This window comes from Salarias fasciatus, chromosome 17 (genome assembly GCF_902148845.1).
Source record: "Salarias fasciatus chromosome 17, fSalaFa1.1, whole genome shotgun sequence".
NCBI lineage: Eukaryota > Metazoa > Chordata > Actinopteri > Blenniiformes > Blenniidae > Salarias > Salarias fasciatus.
In genome coordinates this window covers 664,556-686,284 of record NC_043761.1, presented here as the reverse complement: position 1 = coordinate 686,284, position 21,729 = coordinate 664,556, and the positions used below count along the sequence as shown (strand labels likewise).

Below are 21,729 nucleotides of genomic sequence, written 5' to 3'. Positions count from 1 at the left end.
GTGATGAGGGGAGCAAGTGAAGATAAGCAGGTTTTTACAAGAACTGTAGGGAGGGGGTCAAGCTGGCAGGTGGAGGGTTTGGCTTTAAGAATGAATTCAGAAATGACTTGGACTGAGGGGAGGACAAAGCTAGAAAATGCGGTTACGATGGGCAAGATGGGGATCGTAGAGACTCCAGAGACTGCAGTACCACATGCAGACAATTGCTGGTGGATATCAGAGATTTTGGAAACAAAAAAAGACATAAGGGAGTTACAAAAATCAGTAGATTGCATGTGCTGGGGGAGAGAGTCAGGGGGTTTTGTGATGTTGTTGAGAAGAGAGAACAGGGTTTTTGAGTTGTGTTGATTGGAGTGAATTAGACCAGAGTAGTAAGCAGATTTAGCTGAGGAAATATGGTCCTTATAAAGCATGACATGATTATTGTACATTTCTTTGTGTATGGTGAGTCCAGTTTTGTTGTACAGCCGTTCCAGCTGTCGACCTCGGGATTTGAGTTGACGGAGGGCAGGGGTGAACCAGGGTGAAGAGTGGGAGAAAGAGACGGATCTGGTTTTTAGTGGAGCATGACTGTTCAGGAGTGTATGGAGGCTATTGTTGTAGTGGGAGACCAGATCGTCAGGTGAGCTACTGACAAGTGTGCTTGGGAACTTATTAATGTCTGAAGAGAAGGTGTCAACATTTATGTTTTTGATATTGCGGAATGATATGGTACGGGGGAGGATAACTTTGGATAAAGAGAGGCTAGTATTGAAAGTAATTAACATGTGATCAGAATATGGCAGCGTGTGAGGCGTAAAGTCAGAAGGAGTGATACCAGAGCAGCAGACTAAATCCAGAGTATGACCTTTACAGTGGGTTGGGAAGTTAATGTATTGCTGCAAACCAAAACTTTCTAAACAGGATGAAAAATCTTTAGAAAGAGGATTTGTGGTATTGTCCATATGAATATTGAAATCACCAAGGATAACTGTATTTTGAGACAGAGATGAGAAGTGAGTAAGTAGGTAAGAAAAGTCATTCAAAAAGTCCTTGTTATATTTTGGCGGTCGGTAAATGGTAGCCACAATTACAGGAGAGGGTCCAGGGAGCAGTGAGGCAGAGTACTCGAATGAGGAGAACACTGGAGCAGCAGGTACCGGCACGACTTTCCAACTCTCGCGGTGTAACATCGCGAGACCTCCGCCCCGCCCACACGTGCGGGGTTGACAGATGTAAACAAACCCCGGAGGCACGGATTCATTCAGAGAGGCAAAGTCATTTGGCTGCTGCCAAGTTTCAGTTAGGCACAAGAAATCAAGCTTTCGGTCCACAAGGACATCACGGATGAGATGCTCCTTGCTGCTGAGAGAGCGGATGTTGAGGACACCGAAGTTGACAGTGGTGGAGAAGCTCTTGGCCGTGGAGTTAGCTGACTTAGCTAAGCTAGCCAGGACGCTGTGGTCAACATCCCGACCAGCGTAACGGGACGGACGGCGAAAGGTGGACCAGAGTGATTTTATTGGATGAGAGTCATTGTACTGGAACTTACGGCGTGATCCACGGTGAGTGTATCTCCGTCGGGGCTGGAAGGCGATGTCCGGCGGGATATCGAGCCCAGGTGGTGGCCGCAGAACGAAGACGTGGTGCCGAAGTTTTAAAAGTTCGGCAGCAGAGTACAGGAGGAGAGCATTTGTTTGGGGCCGGGACACGTATGACACCAGGAGCCAGATGACAGCAAACCATCTCGTTAATTGATAGATCCACATCGCTTCTCAGGAGGAGAATACGAGGGCGCCAGGGGTCCGAGGTAAGCCACAGGTCACAGGTCCAGAAAGGCCACAGATAACAGCCGAAGCCACAAGTCGATCACGACATTCAATACTGTGCGATCACAGTTTTGTCTTGTTTAGTTTACCGGTGAGCAGCGGCAGCAAGAGCGCGCCAGCGTTCACTCAACCGGAACCGGAACCATGTCAGTAAAGGAGACGCTCCTTCCTCTCCTCCAGACGGCCCCATCATCTGTAAATAACGACTTTCCAACAGAATAATCAAGTCCTTCTTATACGTCATTTATCATGATCGAAGAAAGAAGAGGAGAAATAACACTGCCTTGAGGAACTCCGTTTCCTCCAGTCAGACAGTCTGAGGAGCTGCTATTGATTCTAACTTGGATCTCTCGATCACTGAGAAAGCTTTTAATCCAGTTGTACCTCTTTCCATCTGTACCAAGCCTTCCAGTGTTGGTCCGCCCCCTTCTTTCCAAAGCGTATCGTAGCTTTTTCCACATCCACATCCTTGAGCCTTTCTATGCCGCTCTGGTTTTAGAACGGGATCCACTGTCGACCGACGCTTTCTGAAGCCACTTTGAAACGGGAAATAAATGTGTGATTCAGCATAAAAACTCACTCTTTCCACAACCGTCCTGTCCATCGTCTGACCGAGGTTAAGGTTGCTGAGAGGTTACTGCGACTGGCCGGTAACTTGACGCTGTCGCCGAGTCTTTTCCTGGCGTCCTCACTGGAATAACCACAGCCACCACATTCCCACGCTTCAGTAAATAACACCAACAACACACTAAGCACATCGTCTCCAACACTGCAGAACTCATCCTGTCTTTTCCCGGAGCTGTAACTTCTGCTGTGGTCCTGGTCTTTTCCAGCTCCCTCAGAGAAAACAACACGTCCGGCTGCTGTTTGAGTTCTGAGGTTTCCAAGAAACCGTTCCTTCGTCTCTTCTCTCTGTTCTCTCATCCTTTGTCAGGTTAAAGCTGCTGTGTACTTCAGCAGAGTCCTCCCATCAGCGCTGCCTTCTCTGCAGCATCCCATCATTCCCCAGAACTGGAGAGTCCAAGACGTCTGCAGCCCGACTCTCCAAACGTCATTTCGAGCCGTGTGTCTCCCCATCGTCCTACAATCATTCTGCCAATAGCTGCCTTCAGTTTTCCTCCCTGCCGGCTCTTTCTTATACTCAACAAACTCAGAAACATTAAAACACTCTAAACTTGTTGAAGCCTTGTTTCTTGATTTTACAGCTGGAGAACATTCTTCTGTCCACCAAGGAACCAACGTCTGCTTCTCCCCTCCTGCCTTCTTCTGCCCTGCAGAGGTTTTTGCAGCATCTTTATAGTTCACAGTTACTTTTTCACAAAGCATCAGCTTGGCTCATGTTCGTCTCAGAGTCCTGAACAGCGTCCAGTCTGCTCCTAACAGGTCCGAGACGCATCTCAGCTCCGGATACCGAGACTGCAGACAGTTTTAACCCCACTGGAAACCTCCCGACTCACTTGATCAGCCAGAGCTTGAGAAGGTCAGATCCGACGCCGACTGTGGGCGTAGACCCCCCTTTAACCACATCCAACTGCTCTGAAGCTGCTCCGTGACCATCACTTCCGCCCCCCCACAGAAAACTGCCAGCATTAAACTCCCCCAGCCACATTATTGTCCTACCGCCTTGTCCTTCTGTCCTCTAACTCGTCCGTCTCCGCTCTACGACAAGCGTTGTAAAAATTCACAACTAAACTACCACGAACACCCCACACTTCAACAACGACACACTCCAGCCCCCCCTTCCCCAAAGCTCAAAGCGAATTCCTCTGAGAGATGCTCTGGATCCTTGCCTGAGAGGACGACGTCGACCGCTGGGACTGCTGGGAAACGAGCGGCTTCTCCGTCATTCCTCTGAGCTGCAGGTCCTCACACACCGTCTCCCGTGTCACACCCCGAACTCCCAGGAATCTTAGCGGCAGCAGCTTCCTCTGATTTCTGCTTTGCTTGGAAAGTAAAGTTCATCACTTCAACCGTGACGTATAAAAACCCTTCTTGAGGACCAGCGAGTGTACTGCCGGACCTTGTCCAGGTCCTGGTCCAGGTCTCAACTCAGGCTCGGCTCTCGGTGGCTCTGCTGCCTCAGCATCAGACCACTTCCTGTCTGTCTGATCTGCTGGAGTGCAGCCGTCCTCTTCCTGTCCTCACAGCCCCCGTGGCCACGCTGTGCACCACCATCACACTCTTCTCCTGTTCCACAGGTTCCGTCGCCACGTTCTCCTCCACACGTGGGATCTGCCTGCAGCAGGCAGCAGCGTCCACACCGCTGGCTTTCAAAGCAGCGTGAAGGTGGCGGGAACATAATCTCACACTACGGTTTAAAGGAACCATATTATGCTAATTTTCAGCAAGTTCCAATGTGTCTCAGAGGTCCAAAACCAGTCTAAACCGACATCTATCATATGTCTGCACCATATCTACTGATGCTTGTTGCCTAAAAATCCAGATTCTTCCTGGACTTCAGCAGCCTGAAGTCCCACAGTGACAAACCTCCACCAACGCTCCGCCGCCTCGTCTTGTCTCCAAGGTTCAAGTGGTCTCAGTCCAATCGCCCGCCCACCACCAACGTTCTCCTCCATCTTTCCAAGATCCTCCTTCAGAGGGATTCCATAAGTCACTCCCCTCACCCCTCTCCTACTCTCACTCTTTTTCTGACAGCCAAGACTTTTCTTTGCCCACCTGCTCAGTCCTGACGCTGTCTCCTGCTGGACTTCATCTCTGCACACAATCATCAAGTCTCCATCGGTGTGGACTCTCGCTCTCCCCACCTCACCACCTCACCACCTCACCACCTCATCACCTCACCACCTCACCACCTCACCGCCTCACCACCTCACCGCCTCACCGCCTCACCGCCTCACCACCTCACCGCTTCACCGCCTCACCACCTCACCACCTCACCCCCTCACCGCCTCACCACCTCACCACCTCACCACTTCATCACGCAGACATGTGGTCGATGGCGCCGGCCGGCCGCCCTGGCGTCAGACCCTTCCTTCAGCTGGACAAGCGCCTGAAGACCTCCCTGATCCGCTCCCTCGCTCCCTCCCTCCCTCCCTCCCTCCCTCGCTCCCTCCCTCCCCTCCCTCCCTCCCTCGCTCCCTCCCTCCCTCGCTCCCTCCCTCCTTCCCTCCCTCCCTCCCTCGCTCCCTCCCTCCCTCGCTCCCTCGCTCCCTCCCTCCCTCGCTCCCTCCCTCCCGTCACCTGAATCAGAACCCTGGCTTCCTGTGGTCACCCCCCCCCCCCCCCCCCCCGACGACGCTCTCATCCAGGCTGTCCTCCCCCCCCGGCCTGCTGGACTGTCCACAGCTCCCTGCACCCACACCGTCTCCTCCCACCAATCAGCACTTTCCATCTGCGGCTAAGCCACGCCCCCGGACGCCAGCCAACCAATAGCATTCAACGACTAACTTCCTGGAAATGCCAGACACGCCTCTGTAGCTTCCAGGGACGTTTGATTCATTCAACACGAAAGAAAACAGAAATGTCCAAACGTCCCTCCTGCTGCAGCCACTCCCCCAGGACCAATCGCCACGCCCGCCGCCGCCGCCGCCGCCGCCGCCGCCGCCCGCTTCCTGATGAACCGTTAGCTAGCCTAGCTTAGCATGAGCATCAGCAATGCTGCTCTGTCCTCAGTGTGCTGATATCTTCCTCTTCCTCCTCCTCCTCTTCCTCCTCTCAGGTCGGCCATGAACAGTGTTTTTCCAAGAGGTCAGAGGTCATTCATTCCTCAGTGACAGAAGGAAACATGCAGTCTCCAGTAAATCCTCCATCCAGGCTGAAGAGATTACTGCCTCCATCAGATTCTTCTGAGTTCAGCCTGGTGAGGCTGGTTAGCAGGTTACTGACAGGTTAGCTGGTTACTGACAGGTTAGCTGGTTACTGACAGGTTAGCTGGTTACTGACAGGTTAATACCGTATTGGCCCGAATATAAGACGACTCTGATTATAACACGACCCATATTTTTCAAAGATCATTTTGGGAAAAAAATAAAAAATGCTGAAGACAGTAAGGTCACTCATAAAACAACTTTTTATTATACAATTATTCTAAACTCAAAAACTCACAACTGAGATAACATTTCACGAGATATAAAATTAAAAAATATATTCTCTTTCTCAAAATAAGAAACAATAAGCAACAAATAAGAACCTCAAGGGGTCCAAACTGCATAAATGATGTAAATAACTGTCCAGCTCCTTCAGCTGAATCAGGCTCTGGTGGTGGACATTCCGTCTGTCCGTCTTTCAGAGACGTATTCTCTCTCCCTTCTATCAGTCTCTCTGAAGCGTCTCTCAGGACCAGGAAAGCTTTTCTCATAGCGTTAGCATCTGCAGTGTTTTTTCTGTGCTCTCCAATCAGAACGAGGCTCTGCTCCACCAGACCTCCTGGCGGCTTGGCAGTAGTTTGATGACTCTGCTGCGTTGATCACCATCAGTTTAAAGTTGGTATCATAACTTCTCCTCTGTTGTTGCTCAGTTGTCCAGCGTTCAGCCCCTTTGTTCCAGATGATCCGCCATTTTTCATCAGATCATTTGATCTCATTTCATCGCTCCACTCGCTCTCTGCTCAGAGATACTTTGGCTCCATCTAGCGGTGTGGATGCGTATTGACCATCTACCGTAAGTCCGCGATTATAACACCACCCCACTTTTCAGGATGCAGTTTCTGGAAAAAAACATCGTCTTATATTCGGGCCAATACGGTAGCTTACTGACAGGTTAGCAGGTTACTGACAGGTTAGCAGGTTACTGACAGGTTAGCAGGTTACTGACAGCTTACTGACAGGTTACTGACAGGTTAGCAGGTTACTGACAGGTTACTGACAGGTTAACAGCTTACTGACAGGTTACTGACAGGTTACTGACAGGTTAGCAGGTTACTGACAGGTTACTGACAGGTTAACAGCTTACTGACAGGTTACTGACAGGTTAACAGCTTACTGACAGGTTACTGACAGGTTAACAGCTTACTGACAGGTTAGCAGGTTACTGACAGGTTAGCAGGTTACTGACAGGTTACTGACAGGTTAGCAGGTTAATAAGACTTTAGCTTCACTGTGGGTTCAGGTGTGTTTCATACCTGTAGACGTGTCTTCAGGTTTGAAGAGTCCCTGGATGTCCAGAGTTGAGAGCGTTTTCACAGCTGGAGGCAGAGTTTACAGTACAGAGAAGTTCTGGCCTCATCTGACTGAAATACCGAATGTCTCGTTTCCATCCAGAGAAAGAGTTTCTCTCTGCAGCAGCCGTGACGGCAGCAGCAGCAGGGGGTAAAATCCACGGCAACGCCGGTTATTTATTCACAGTTAAACATATTAGACTAGAGGCAAAGTCTGAAAAGGGGCCTAGAAATCACTTTAGGGAGTACAGACTGTTGGGAGCCGGCATTCATTTCAGACTGTTAAAGTGATCCATACAGAAGATTTTTCAGGTGGATGCCCACTGAATTAGGCTTTTATTAATTTTTTAGAGCAAAAACAAAATGGCCACCATGGTCGAAAATACAGAATTATAATAACATGACACAGCTTCGTATGTACTTCAGATAATGTTCTGAAATTTGCTGTAGTTGAAGATATTATCACGTGTGACGCATGGTGAACTTAGTTCAGATAGATTCCCATGTTTTTATACATTTAATATGATTTTATTATTACTTTGTAGCCAAATCAAAGATGAACACCATTATGAAAACGCTTAGTTATAACAAAGTCACCGATCTTTTTATTTATGATGATATCATGAAATTTTGAAGATGCTCTCAAGCTACAATAACAAAAAAGCTTGAAAATATCATCTAGTCTGAGTCATCATGGGCACAGTTCAAAGGATTTCGACAAGTTCCCTCAGAACAACCACAACCGGCGGTGCATCTCAGTGCCTTCAGACGACAACTGCATCTTTGACATTCACGGTTCTTGCACTGGCATTGTGTGAGTTTGAGGTAAACCTCTGGCAATGGTTCATCGCTCATCAGATGAGGAAGTATATTTTCAGTTGTGCCGTCCTGGTTCCATCCATTTCCAGCCGGGGGACGAATGTCTGACCGTGCGATCAGTGAAGAGAGCCAAATAGTACACTGATGATGTGCTCGCTGAATGTGCAGCTTCAAGGAAGACCGAGTTGGTGGTAACTTCTCTGGATCTTTGGAACCCTTGAGGAACATTTTAAAACGCACATCATTGATGTTTGTGTCATTTTCATTGTTGGAATACAGCCTGCAGATGAAGTTCTCCACATCAGTCAGAGTTTGTTCCGTGAGTGTGAAACGCCCAAGCCCGTCCAGTCAGGGACAATTACTGGTGAATGTTTTCCAGGCTGTTGCTTTGCCAGTGCCACAAAATTGGCTGACGGTGTCACAGCCTGATATGGCGTGGAATCCAGGAAGGTTGTGATGGAGAACTGGATCAAGGTCTACACTGTGTACCGCAACAAAGCTCCGTTGCTTCGCTGTTCCTGTCTGGAACAGATCTCTCTGGTTCGGTCACTGGCAAAGTGAACAAGGAGAACAAGAACGTCTGTGTCTCTGGAACTAATGACCAGCCGCTCAAATCCAAGATCTGTCACACATTCACGATGTAACGGCATTCTGGTATCAGCGTCGTCGTGGTTACGCTTCAGGGAATTGACGTCTGTTCCACGAGATGATTCTGCAGCCATCCTGTCATGGAATCCTCCAGAAGTCACGACTTCGCGATGTCCTTATGTTGACTTTGCTTGACGGATCAGCTCCATGCTCAAGAAGTGTTCCAAATCTTGTTTGTTCTCTGGGAGGTCAGTAAACTGTCTCCAGGTGACAGGTAGTGGCACGTCCCTGTTATCCACTTTGCGACGTATTGGCCGGCTTTTTCCTGTCCGTGAAACCCGAGCGGTATCCTTGATGGTATGTGCTTCATACCGATCAAATATGACATTGACTCTGGAACACGATTGACTGAAGTGACTGAAGACTGAGGCGACAAAACGGTCTGCGAGTTGTCCAAAATTGTGGGTATCTGCAGGCTTGCCAATTGCTTGGACAAGTGCCTGACCATCGATGATCACACAAGGTTTCAGGTTTGTTATTGGCAGTTGTTTTTCTACAGTTGTGCTTTTCTGGAGAATGTTGCCCAAAGCTGCTTTGGTCGTGGATCGTACTACTCCGGAGGTGTCTGCAAGTGAAAGTGGAACTGGCGAAAGTTCATAGCTGAGGATTTCCTTCAGGTCAACCTCACGTCCAGCTTCCTTGGACTAGAGATGCGCGGACGGCTCATTTTTCCATCCGCAACCACTTCTTAAAATCTCCATCCGCCCGCTATCCGTCCGCACCAAAGATTTTTTTGTCAATTTTCAAAACCGAACCCGCCCACCATCCGCAGAATGGTGTTTTGGCTATTGAAATGTTGCTTTTTTTTATTTGAGTGCTTCAACCGCAACCCGCCCGAATGTCATTAAAATCTTAATTTTTCGACACGTCATCCGCCCGAGCCGCGGTTCTCCGCGGGCTCCGCGGGTTCAACCGCAATCCGCGCATCTCTACCTTGGACACGAGCAAGCGCTGGAAGAGGTTTCGGTCTGCTTTGATGATCTTTTGCTTGAGAACCGGATTTTTGCTCTGGACTTCATACATCTACCTAATAACTTACTTCTCATCAATGACTTAACATGCCGTGACCAGGATGAACATCGATCGGACGGACACTTTCAGACGGTAAGGAGGACCGCAAACACCGGACAAACTCAGTCAGGGAACAGGAAACATTCACTTCCTACTTCTCGCGACTACGTCACATCCTCTTTACAGAGGTGGGCAGAAAGAACTTTCCCACGCCATGTTTTTGTTGTGCCCAGTCAGTTAACAAAGGGCGGGGCTGATTTGAATCACCTGCAACAAACAGTTCTGGGCCCAGGTGATCACGATCAGCCCAGCTCTTCCAGGACTGACTGGCTACATGGAAGACATGGCGTGGGAGAGAACTTTCTTGACACCTCTGCCTCTTTATATCTCCAATACAATAAAACACAGAACGTAGCGTAGTCTTTCATACAGATTTGATATGACATTCATCACATAAATAAATTTCTGATGCATAGATTAAGTACAAGTGAATAAAATAAAAGATTTTAACAAAAATCACTTTTCGCTTTGGTGGCCATTTAGTTTTTTTTTTTTTTTTTTTTTTTTAATACAAACAATAATCAGGCCTGAATCAAGGGGCATCCACCTGAAAGGTGTTTAGTAGCAGTCATGTTAACCATCCAACAGGGATGCCCACTCCCAACATTCCGTACTCCCTACCGTGAATTTTCAAAATTTTGCCTCCAGTCAGCAGCGCGGGAGGCGATGCGGCGTCTATCATTTATATATCTACGGTGTCTACTGTTTATAGATCTGCGATGTGGCGGTTTGTGCCGTAAAGTGTCGTAAAGTGTCGTAAAGTGTCAGTGTGTGTACACGGCGCGGATGTGTTGTAATTCTGGTATATTCCATCTGGTTTCAAAAGTAATCCCGTTTAGTAATCCGTTTTTATCAGATATACTGTAACAAGGTTACATAATTTTTGTGTGTACTGTAATGGATTACAGTTACAATTTTTTGTATCCTGATTACGTAACGCCGTTACATGTAATCCGTTACTCCCCAGCCCGGCCCGCAGGACGGCGCGTTGCCAGCGTCACGGCGTCGCTTTTACATTCAAAGTCTCTGGTGGACGAGCTTCAACGCGCCTGACGTGCGTCAGGCGCTTTTCCAGCGGCGCTTTCCGAGCGTTTCGAGCGTTGGCGACGCGTCACACGTGTTCACGCGTTGCAGGCGTCAACGCCTGAAGTTGGGAAAATTGACCTTTGGAAGCGTCAACGCCGAGCGTCATCCAATCACAGACGAGCGCTCTGAGCGCTGTAGAGATGCGCGGATGGCTCATTGTTCCATCCGCCTGCTATCCGCCCAAATGAATGATTTTTTTAAATCAATTTTCAAAACCGAACCCGCCCGGCATCCGCAGAATAGTGTTTAAGTGTACTGAAGTTGCTTTTTTTTTATTTGAGTGCTTAAACCGCAACCCGCCCGATTGTAATTAAAATCTTAATTTTTCGACACGTCATCCGCCCGATCCGCGGTTCTCCGCGGGCTCCGCCGGTGCAACCGCAATCCGCGCATCTCTAGAGCGCCGACACGGGCCAGAAGGTCGTCAAACCGGCCCGGGAGAGGCGGAAGTACCGCTGAAAGCGAACGTCGTTCTCACTCAGCTCCTGGAGCAAATGGTGAAATTCGCCAAATTGCAAAAGCCGCTGCAGGACGGGATGAACCCAAAAACGTCGCACAGGCGCCTGACGACGCCGTTTTCTGGCTTTCTTTATTAAATAAAGCCGAGTCAGTGTCTCCGCTATTGTCAACATGAAGACAGGACACAGAAGCTCCTCCCACTCCCGCCAATGAGCTGCCGCGCGTCGTGTGTCATTTGAACACGCGTCGAATTCCACACTTTACACGCGTCAACTTTGAGGCGTCAGTGGCGCCCGTGAAGCAACGCGTCCGGTGTGACGCACCTTTACGCGTTCCAAGCAGAGATCAGGAGCTCCGTCCTGACCGCAAAGGACACCTGGAGGAGGACGAGGATCTAGGACCTGGACCTGGGAGGACAGAGCCCGGGTGGGACGGACATGTCCAGGCGTCCAGCTGAAGGGGGGGGGGGGGGGGGCTCCAGTGGTTCCAAATGTGTCTCACGTCTCCAGGCTGAAGAGCCCTCAGGACACATCTGAGGACAGCCCGGGACATCAGGACAGACATGTCCTTTCGGCAAGTCCTGCGGCTCACAGAGGACCAGGACCACAGAAGAACGTGAATCAGGGTTCTGCTGACTGAACCTGGGAGAACGTTCAAACTGAGTAACTGACCTGGAACCAGCAGACGTGTCCATTTTGACAATAAAACCACAAACTGTCCACATGTGTCCAAAAACAAACACGGACAGAAAAGACATTATTTGATGCCATTTCAAAAAAACACACTCGGTTCCATCTGTGAAGCAACTCGTCCAACACAGTCCTCCCTGTCCTCTGTCCCCTGGAGTCAGTCCTCCTGTCTCTGAACTGTCTTCACGGGACGGAGTCTCTGCCGGGGACAGTTGTCCTCGGTCTTTTCCCCGTCATTTCTTTGTTTAAAGATTGTAAAGAGAAGAAAAATCTGGAAAAGGGTCAATAACTGCAGTGACACAAATCTGCCACAAGATGGAGACAAAGTCCAGTCCGTCAGTCCGGATTAGAAACGGGATTAAAACTCTTTAACGCTGCATTAAGAAGTTTGCACGTTTCAGGGGAAACAGCGCCCCCCGCAGGCCTCGGGCGTAACGCAGCTTAGTGAACCGCTCGTGCCTGTGGCGTGCGTGCATGTACGTGCACGGAAGAGAACTCCTTCCTGGCTCTGTTAGCAGCGCTGCAGGAACCTCTAAGGTTCTCCTGCCTGGGGGGTCTGAGTGGAGCTGCAGTGACCTTTAACCTCTGCTCCTGGGGTCTGAGTGGAGCTGCAGTGACCTTTAACCTCTGCTCCTGGGGTCTGAGTGGAGCTGCAGTGACCTTTAACCTCTGCTCCTGGGGTCTGAGTCTGGAGGATCCGTCCTCATCCTGCTCAGCTGCTGCTCAGCATCAGGAGGGATGGAGGCGAAACGAAGCTCAGCCAGTCCGGCCAGCAGGGGGCGCTTTACGCCATCCTCTCAGATTCTCCCCAGAAACTCTGGAGCCGGACCGGACTGAGACCATCAGGACCGGACTGAGACCATCAGGACCGGACTGAGACCTTCAGGACCGGACTGAGACCATCAGGACCGGACTGAGACCTTCAGGACCGGACTGAGACCATCAGGACTGGACTGAGACCTTCAGGACCGGACTGAGACCATCAGGACCGGACTGAGACCTTCAGGACCGGACTGAGACCATCAGGACCGGACTGAGACCTTCAGGACCGGACTGAGACCATCAGGACCGGACTGAGACCTTCAGGACCGGACTGAGACCATCAGGACCGGACTGAGACCATCAGGACCGGACTGAGACCTTCAGGACCGGACTGAGACCATCAGGACCGGACTGAGACCATCAGGACCGGACTGAGACCTTCAGGACCGGACTGAGACCTTCAGGAGACAGTTAGCCTGTTAGCGCTGCTAGCAGTGGACACGTCAGGGACGTTCTGCACATACCTGAACATTTGTCACATATTTATGGTGGAAATAAGTAATTTTGAAGCTGAAAAACTCCTTTATGCACCTTTAAAAGGTTCAAATCAGGAGAACTTATGTTGTAGTTTTCATAAAGAAGATAAATTCTGGGACCAGCTCCACCTGGTCCCAACTGGCTCCACCTGGTCCCACCTGGACCCACCTGGTCCCACCTGGTCCCACCTGGTCCCACCTGGACCCACCTGGTCCCTCCTGGTCCCTCCTGGTCCCACCTGGTCCCACCTGGTCCCACCTGGTCCCACCTGGACCCACCTGGTCCCTCCTGGTCCCACCTGGACCCACCTGGTCCCTCCTGGTCCCTCCTGGTCCCACCTGGTCCCACCTGGTCCCTCCTTCATTCCGCCTCAGTGGGACAAACTGATCGTTGCATTAAAAACGGTAAAAAAGTGAAGAAAACCGGTTCAGACAGAAAAAGGATGAAGTATTTGAATCTTGTGAAAGAATCAGAAAATAAAATAAAAGACGTTGAACGTTGAAGAATTACTGAGAAAATAAAAAACATTCAGTATTTCAAGGAAAAAAACAAAATAAGCTAATTCAAAGTTTTTAAAACAGTTTAATGTGATTTTAAATCTTCGTACAATAAAAGCAGGAAAAACATTCAGAATGAAATCAGAACATTTTCTCCTTTAGTGTGAAAATCCTTCTGAACACAGGAAGTCCTGCGTCCGTCGCTCAGCTCCACCATGAAGTTGAATTATTGAGAAACTTTTAGCTCAAATCCGGAATTAAAAAACAGTTAAAGGTTTTTAATCTTGACTTTTTCAAAATGTAAAAACAAAGGTTCTGCGTTGAGGTTCTGCTAGAGTCTAACGTTCTGCTCCACTTTGGTACCAAAACCAAGAACAGAGACCTTCAGGAGAAGCTGCAGTGAGATGGAGACCTGGTCCAGAAGGAGAGCAGACGTTCTCCACGGGTTCCTCGGCGGCGTGACGTCCCACGCTCCCCGGACCCTGAACGCACCGCCCTGCCATTGGCCGGTGCTGTACCGGACTGCTTTCTCATTGGTCGGCCAGTTCCCCTCCCCAGAACCCGAACCAGCACGACGGAGTACCGAGGACCGCAGAACTTTCTCTAGTACCGAGGAGAACCACTTTTCTTCTTCTCCTTGTCTTTGTCAGCGTGGAACCGAGAACGTTCTCCAGGAACCCTCCAGAAAGTCTCTCTGATGTGACAGTCTGGCCCCTCCCCCTCCCTCCAGGCCCCGCCCCTTCCGTCCCAGGGGTCAGAGGTCGGTGACCTTGTTCTCCAGGGCGGCGGCGACCTGCTGGAGGCGGAGCGTCAGCTGTTTGTTCTGCGCCGCCGGATCTTCGTCCAGAGACTGGATGATCTGCAGGAGAACCGAGCAGAACGCAAACGTCTCAGACTCACCTCTGCCCCCTGGTGGCTGCTGGCAGACTCAGAAACCTCTCCGATACAACAGAAACAGAAACAGGGGGACCCCAGGAGAACTCTGGAGAACCCGGGAGTCCCCAGGAGAACTCTGGAGAACCCGGGAGTCCCCAGGAGAACCCGGGAGTCCCCAGGAGAACCCAGGAGAACCCGGGAGTCCCCAGGAGAACCCGGGAGAACTCTGGAGAACCCGGGAGTCCCCAGGAGTACCCGGGAGAACCCGGGAGTCCCCAGGAGAACTCTGGAGAACCCGGGAGTCCCCAGGAGAACCCGGGAGTCCCCAGGAGAACTCTGGAGAACCCGGGAGTCCCCAGGAGAACCCGGGAGTCCCCCGGAGAACCCGGGAGTCCCCAGGAGAACTCTGGAGAACCCGGGAGTCCCCAGGAGAACCCGGGAGTCCCCCGGAGAACCCGGGAGGACTCGGGAGACCCCAGGAGAACCCGGGAGGACTCGGGAGACCCCAGGATAGCTCAGAGGAACTCTGGAGAACCGGTGAAACGTGGTTTAGTAGAACCCGTTAAGAGAACGGTGCTCACCGCGTCGTAGTACTTGCTGGCGTATTGATACAGCTGATGCAGCGCCACCTGGGTGTTCAGCTGGTCCGTGTGTTGCTGCAAGGCACACACACACACACACACACACACACACACACACACACACGGTGTGCTGTCAGGGAGCCGGGGTCACACTCAGCTGACAGTCAGAGGTGTGTGTTTCCTACCCGAGACACCTCGGCCAGGTGTGTGTTCATGTCCTGATCGCTGACAGGGACCATCTGTCTGATGCCCCGGTAGTAACTGAGGAACACACACACACACATACACACACACACACACACACACACACACACACACGTTGCAATACTCGGGTGGATTACACTCACGACTGTGAATGTCAGCTCTGCAGGTGAAATTGGTTCTGCAGTGGTCTCTGTGTGTGTGTGTGTGTGTGTGTGTCTGTGTGTGTGTGTGTGATGGTTTCAGGTTCTAAAGTCCAGGACTTGCTGCCCAGAACCCAGGTCAGGGACTGAGGCTCTACTTTAAGGACCATACTGTTTCCACAGCGCTGTGACGGAGGACTAGACTGTCGTTACACATCTGCGCCACTAGATGGAGCCAGAGCGCCGCTGAGCAGCGTCACAGTGATCTGATGAAACGTGGAGGAAGGTGAGTTCCACAAGCAGTTCCAGCTGCTTGATGAATCCTGTTCACATTCTGGACCGGTCTTTAGCAGAACCACGCAATCCTGAACCCTCTGGGTCTGGATCGTATGATCCTGGACCAGTAAAGGATCCTGGATCAATGGATCCTGGATCAATGGATCTGTGCAGCAGATCCTGGATGAAAAACCACAAACTGAACCAAGGTGTGAAACACACACACTTGATGAGCCTGCTGAGTGTGTGTGGTGTTGGTTCTGATAAAACAGAACCCAGGTTCTATTACATCAGGACCGGGGTTCTATTAGATCAGGACCGGGGCTCTGTGGTAGGATCCAGACTCACTCGTCCACCATCTTCTTGTAGGTGGGGATCTCTTTGGCGTAGAGGAGCTTGTTGCTGGGCGACTCCTGCAGAACAAGAGGAGAACCGGGTTCAGACCTGGAACCCAACACACTGATACCCTCTGGAACCCGGTTCATGGTACACTCTGAAACCCGGCTCATGGTACAGTCTGGAACCGGGTTCATGGTACTCTCTGGAACTGGGTTCATGGTACACTCTGGAACCGAGTTCATGGTACTCTCTGGAACCGGGTTCATGGTACCCTCTGGAACCCGGTTCATGGTACACTCTAGAACCGGGTTCATGGTACACTCTAGAACCGGGTTCATGGTACCCTCTGGAACCGGGTTCATGGTACCCTCTGGAATCCGGTTCATGGTACACTCTAGAACCGGGTTCATGGTACCCTCTGGAACCCGGTTCATGGTACACTCTGGAACCGGGTTCATGGTACTCTCTGGAACCGGGTTCATGGTACTCTCTGGAACCGGGTTCATGGTACTCTCTGGAACCGGGTTCATGGTACTCTCTGGAACCGGGTTCATGGTACACTCTGGAACCGGGTTCATGGTACTCTCTGGAACCGGGTTCATGGTACTCTCTGGAACCGGGTTCATGGTACTCTCTGGAACCGGGTTCATGGTACTCTCTGGAACCGGGTTCATGGTACTCTCTGGAACCGGGTTCATGGTACACTCTGGAACACGGTTCATGCTGGTCTCTGAACAGTTCAGGGTTCACAGCTTCTCCAGAGAGACGAGAAGCTTCAGTTTCCCAGAACAGTTCAGAGAACCGACCAGGTTCTGGGTCTGCAGTGCCGGGGCGCCGCCATGTTGGATGAGTGGGACCGGCCGCCATGTTGGATGAGTCAGACTGGCTGCCATGTTGGATGAGTCAGACCGGCCGCCATGTTGGATGAGTCGGGATACAGTCAGGTCAGCACCAATCCAACTCGGCCCCGCCCCCGAGATACAGTCAAGTTGGCATCAAAGCCCAGTCGGCCTCGCGGGGGGGGGGGGGTGGTGGGGGGGGGGGGGGGGGGGGGGGGGGGCTCAAAGGGCCGAGTTGGTCGGTGCTGACTTGACTGTAAGCTGCTTACCAACTCGGCCAAAAGCCTCTTTTTTTCTGTTGTTTTTGAATCGCGATGCGGCTGCGGCGCGACCATTTGCACAGTTTTTTTCGTGCCGCTGCGCCGCTTCTCCTCACGTCGCAGGCGGGACTGGAGGACAAACTGTGATGATGGAGACTGACAGGTTAGAGGTGGAGAATGGACCCGGAGCAGGGGCGGAGCAGGGGTCCCCGCCCAGGGGGGGCGGAGCAGTGCTCCATGGGCCCTTGTGGCCTGAACATCCTCATTAAAATATAATCGCTTAAAAAAAATGCTGCAGATAATGTAATGGACAGCGTATAGTGTGTGTAATGTACTACACTGTCTGGCTCAGACACACCTCTTTCTTTTAGCTTTTTAACATTTCCAATATTTTTTCTTATAAATATTTTTATAAAAAATATTTTTTTTCTCAGTAGCTCCCAGATTATTTGACCTATTGACTCCAAATCACTTGTGAATCACTTCACTGTAGGGCAATATTTGTGAGAGAAACAGTATTTGAGCTCAGTGTCTCTCAGTTCATTTGACCTACTGACTGAAAAGCAGCGTTAGGACAAGCTTTCTTTAACTTACTTTGTTGTTCAGTTTAGTTCTTTGTCAACATTATTCATGCGTGACGCGTCTTCTATTAATTATAAGGTTGTGATTCACGTTTGTTTTGCAGTCCTCTCGGTTTCGCTTTTACCGTAATGCGTAAAATATGTGCGCACCGCTAAATAACGTGTCGGCTCACTTGACTGTTAGTCAGAGCGCCGGCTGGCTTGACCGCAGTAAACTCGCTAAGCGACACGTTATTTAGCAGTGCGCAGATATTCTGAGCATTACGGTAAAAGCGAAACCGAGAGGATGACAGGCTGTAGGCTACCTCCGGGAAAACTAAACAACAGACAGCATGGGCGAGCGTTTTTTCATTTTTACTTTTTAAACAACTTTGTCCTCATGAACGCGACTGTTATAGACTCCAACTTTCCTTCCTTACCATTTTCTTCAGCACAATTTTTTTTTCCCCCTTTCAAGATGGGCCCCCACGCAGCAGTGGGCCCGGGGCAGCCCCCCCCCCCCGGGGCAGCCCCCCCCCCGGGGCAGCCCCCCCCCCCAACTCGGCCAAAAGAGGCTTTTGGCCGAGTTGGTGAGCAGCTACAGTCAAGTCGGCACCGAGCAACTCGGCCACTGGAGAGTCAGACCGGCAGCCATGTTGGATGAGTCGGACCGGCAGCCATGTTGGATGAGTCAGACCGGCAGCCATGTTGGATGAGTCAGACCGGCAGCCATGTTGGATGAGTGGGACTCACCCGGCTCAGCTTGTGCTCCGTCTTGGTGCAGGCGTCCATGAAGGTCTGAGCGATGACGTGAAGAGACGCGTCCACAACTTCAGTCACGTGGACGTCCAGGATGAAGTGAGGGTTCCTCAGGATGTTGACCCAGAACCTCAGAGGAAGGCTGAGGACACAGGGACAGAGACAGACAGAGGGACAGCACACACACACACTGCCAGTGAGTTTGTGTCTCTTTGCTGCAGTTTTGTGTCTCTGTGGTCTTCTGGAGTGTGTCCAGAGTTTCCGTCTCTTTATGTTCCTGCTGTCTCCTGCCGTCTCTGGTCCACTGCTGTCTCAGGGTGCCGCCACACCAGAAGAGTCCACAATGGTCCATGATAGCCCTGGGTAGTCCGGGATAGTCTCGGATAGTCCGGGGTAGTCTGGGACAGTCCGGTACCTGTTGGTCTTCCAGATGTGCAGTGTCTCCTCGTCCACGTTGTCGTGTCTCTCAGCCTGCTCGTCCAGGAAGTCGAAGAAATACTTAACGGCCGGAGGAACGGAGCCGGAACACAGAACGCTGCGGAAGAAGTCGTCTACGAACTGCTGCAACGTGCCCTGCAACGCACACACACACACACACGCGCACACGCACACATGCACACACACACACACACACACACACACACACACACACACACACACACACACACACACACACACACACACACACACGGTGGACGAGACATTCTCATGTGGTGGAGGATACTGAATCACAGGTCTGCAGGAGACGTTCTCGTGTGTGTGTGTGTGTGTGTGTGTGTGTGTGTGTGTCACCTTGACGGACAGCAGCCGGGTCAGGTAGATCTCGGTGATGGCCTTGGTCATGCTCTTGTCCTTCATGCTCCCTCTCTTGGACTTGACCTCGTCCAGCTCGTCTGCTGGACGGACCAGGTGGAACGTGCAGTCGTCCTCCAGGAGGACGTTCCCTGGAGAACAGGAGCCGCGCTCAGCTGATCCGCTCAGTGTGTGTGTGTGTGTGTGTGTGTGTGTGTGTGTGTGTGTGTGCTCACTCTCTTCATGGCTGTCTTGGTTCTGGAGGACGGACTGTGTGTGTAGGACTCTGGACAGAACCAGGGTGGCGTTGTCTCGAACCTGCAGGAGCAGAGGACAGTGAGGAACCCAGGGAGGTTCTCCAGAGAACCGTGGTGGATCCTCGGTTCTGGTCCTGGTCTCTCCTGATCTGGTCTAAGCAGATGTTGGTCCTGGTCCTGGTCCTGGTCTGTCTCTGGACCTGGTGGACTCACGTTGTAGTGGGCCAGCGTGTTGAGTCTCCTCCAGCGTCCGTCCCTCTGGGACGTCAGGTCCAGGTCGGACAGGATCTGACCGGTGGACCCGGGACGCCACTCTGTGGACGGAGCACAACCACGGAGTGAGGACGGAATGCTAATGCTAATGCTAATGCTAATCACGGCTACTGACAAGAGGAGCTAATGCTAATCACAGCTACAGCGACAGGTGCTAATGCTAATGCTAATGCTAATGCTAACAGTGCTCACGGGCCCTTCAGTGGAGTTCCTCTGCAGGTTCTACTGTGTCGTCACATGAATGAGACAGTGCTGAAGCTGGGTTCCAGGTTCTGCATGTCCACCAGGTTCTCTGACGGAGACGCAGCGCCACGTTCTGCGGCGTTCTCACCCAAAGCGACGCTCTCCACCGCGGGCCTCTGAGAGAACGGCAGGTTCCGGTACACCTGATCGATGATCTTCTCCTTCACCTGGAGAACCAGACGTTCCAGTCACTTCTAGAAACTTCCACATCATGCTGGCAGAACGCGACTCTGCAGAACCACGATGGAGGGAACAGACGGAACCACGACTGAAGAAATACTCCAAACCAGGACCAGCTGAAAGACCAGGTCTACAGCAGAACAGTGAGTCCTGAGGACCTCTGAAGGTTCTCCTGAGGAGTTCCGGGTTCTCCAGGACAGACAGACTGAGGCTGAGGTGGAACCCACCTGGGTGATGGTGTCACAGCTCAGAACCTTGACTGGAGTCACGTCTGGACCTTCTCCGTGAACCAGGACCTGCAGGGTCTGAGAGGAGACAGGGGCCGGAGTCACGTCAGGGTTCTGGACAGTCAGTCCACAGTGAGAACAGCTGGAGGTTCTCCCAGGAGAACACCCGGCCCGTTTATCTCAACCTGAACAAACGGAACATCAGAGTGTTTCTGTTCCGACAGCAGAACCGTGAAGGTTCTGGAGGTTCTGGAGACGCTGCAGTCCGTCCCAGAGGACGGACCAGGTTTGGCTTTTTGTGGAACTTGTCTTCACTGCTGCAGACGGTCCTGGACGCCAGGGGTTCTATTACTAGAGAACTCACCAGAACCGGGTCCTCCAGGTGTTCTATGATGACAGAACTCACCAGGACCTGGTACTCGGGGTTCTGTGGATAGGGGACTCACCAGGACCTGGTAGTCCACGTCGCCCCCCAGCAGCCCCGTGTCGGTCAGGGTGTACTTGGCCCTGCGGAGCCGGGCGTCCACCGGACCCTTCTCCACCTGGTGCTTCAGGGCCTTGAACAGTTTGTACAGCGGTTCTCCGGCGGTGTCCTGGAAGCAGAACCTGGATCGGGTCATGACATCGGGTCCAAGACGTTCCCCGTCAGGAGAACCGACGGAGCGGTTCCACCTCTCGATGGAAGCCAGCCAGCAGGTTCTAGGTAACGTCTGAAGGTTCCTCTCATAAAACCCGGATTTCCTTCTGAAGGGTTCTGGACTCAAACCGTCCAATCAGATCCACAGAACCAGGGAAACAGAGACCACAGTCTGGAGAACCTGGACCCTGACACTGGAATCCTGAAACCTAGACCCTGGAACCTGGACGCTGGAACCTGAATCCTGGACCCTGAAACCTGGACCTTGGACCCTGAAACCTGGACCCTGAAACCTGAAAACTGAAACCTGAAACGTGGACCCTGGACCCTGAAACCTGGAACCTGAATCCCGGACCCTGAAACCTGGACCCTGAAACCTGGAACCTGAACCCTGAAACCTGGACCCTGAAACCTGGACCCTGAAACCTGGACCCTGAACCCTGAAACCTGGACCCTGAAACCTGGACCCTGAAACCTGAAACCTGAAACCTGGACCCTGAAACCTGGACCCTGAAACCTGGACCCTGAAACCTGAAACCTGGAACCTGAACCCTGAAACCTGGACCCTGAAACCTGGACCCTGAAACCTGAAACCTGAAACCTGGACCCTGAAACCTGGACCCTGAACCCTGAAACCTGGACCCTGAAACCTGGACCCTGAACCCTGAAACCTGGACCCTGAAACCTGGACCCTGAACCCTGAAACCTGGTTTGATCAGAAAGAGAGGAGTGAAGGATTAAAGAGTGAAGGAGTGAGGAGTGAAGGAGTGAAGAGTGAGGAGTGAAGAGTGAAG

At 51.6% G+C, this 21,729-nt stretch overlaps 1 protein-coding gene across 5 annotated transcripts in view; it reads right to left on the bottom strand.

The window, feature by feature from the left end:
- Nucleotides 1-13,560: 13,560 nt before the first annotated feature.
- Nucleotides 13,561-21,729, bottom strand: part of LOC115404089 (plexin-B2-like) — a 74,810-nt gene continuing 66,641 nt past the window's right edge. For all 5 annotated transcript variants that reach the window (XM_030113239.1, XM_030113240.1, XM_030113243.1 and 2 more), the window contains exons 32-43: nucleotides 20,745-20,891; nucleotides 20,299-20,376; nucleotides 19,980-20,058; nucleotides 19,589-19,689; nucleotides 19,355-19,436; nucleotides 19,119-19,270; nucleotides 18,742-18,899; nucleotides 18,321-18,468; nucleotides 15,918-15,982; nucleotides 15,135-15,210; nucleotides 14,950-15,024; nucleotides 13,561-14,351 (exon numbers count right to left, since the gene is read on the bottom strand). In XM_030113239.1, coding sequence (XP_029969099.1) covers nucleotides 14,247-14,351; nucleotides 14,950-15,024; nucleotides 15,135-15,210; nucleotides 15,918-15,982; nucleotides 18,321-18,468; nucleotides 18,742-18,899; nucleotides 19,119-19,270; nucleotides 19,355-19,436; nucleotides 19,589-19,689; nucleotides 19,980-20,058; nucleotides 20,299-20,376; nucleotides 20,745-20,891 — 1,266 coding nt within the window. In that variant the 3' untranslated portion in view covers nucleotides 13,561-14,246. The remainder of the gene's footprint in view (nucleotides 14,352-14,949; nucleotides 15,025-15,134; nucleotides 15,211-15,917; nucleotides 15,983-18,320; nucleotides 18,469-18,741; nucleotides 18,900-19,118; nucleotides 19,271-19,354; nucleotides 19,437-19,588; nucleotides 19,690-19,979; nucleotides 20,059-20,298; nucleotides 20,377-20,744; nucleotides 20,892-21,729) is intronic.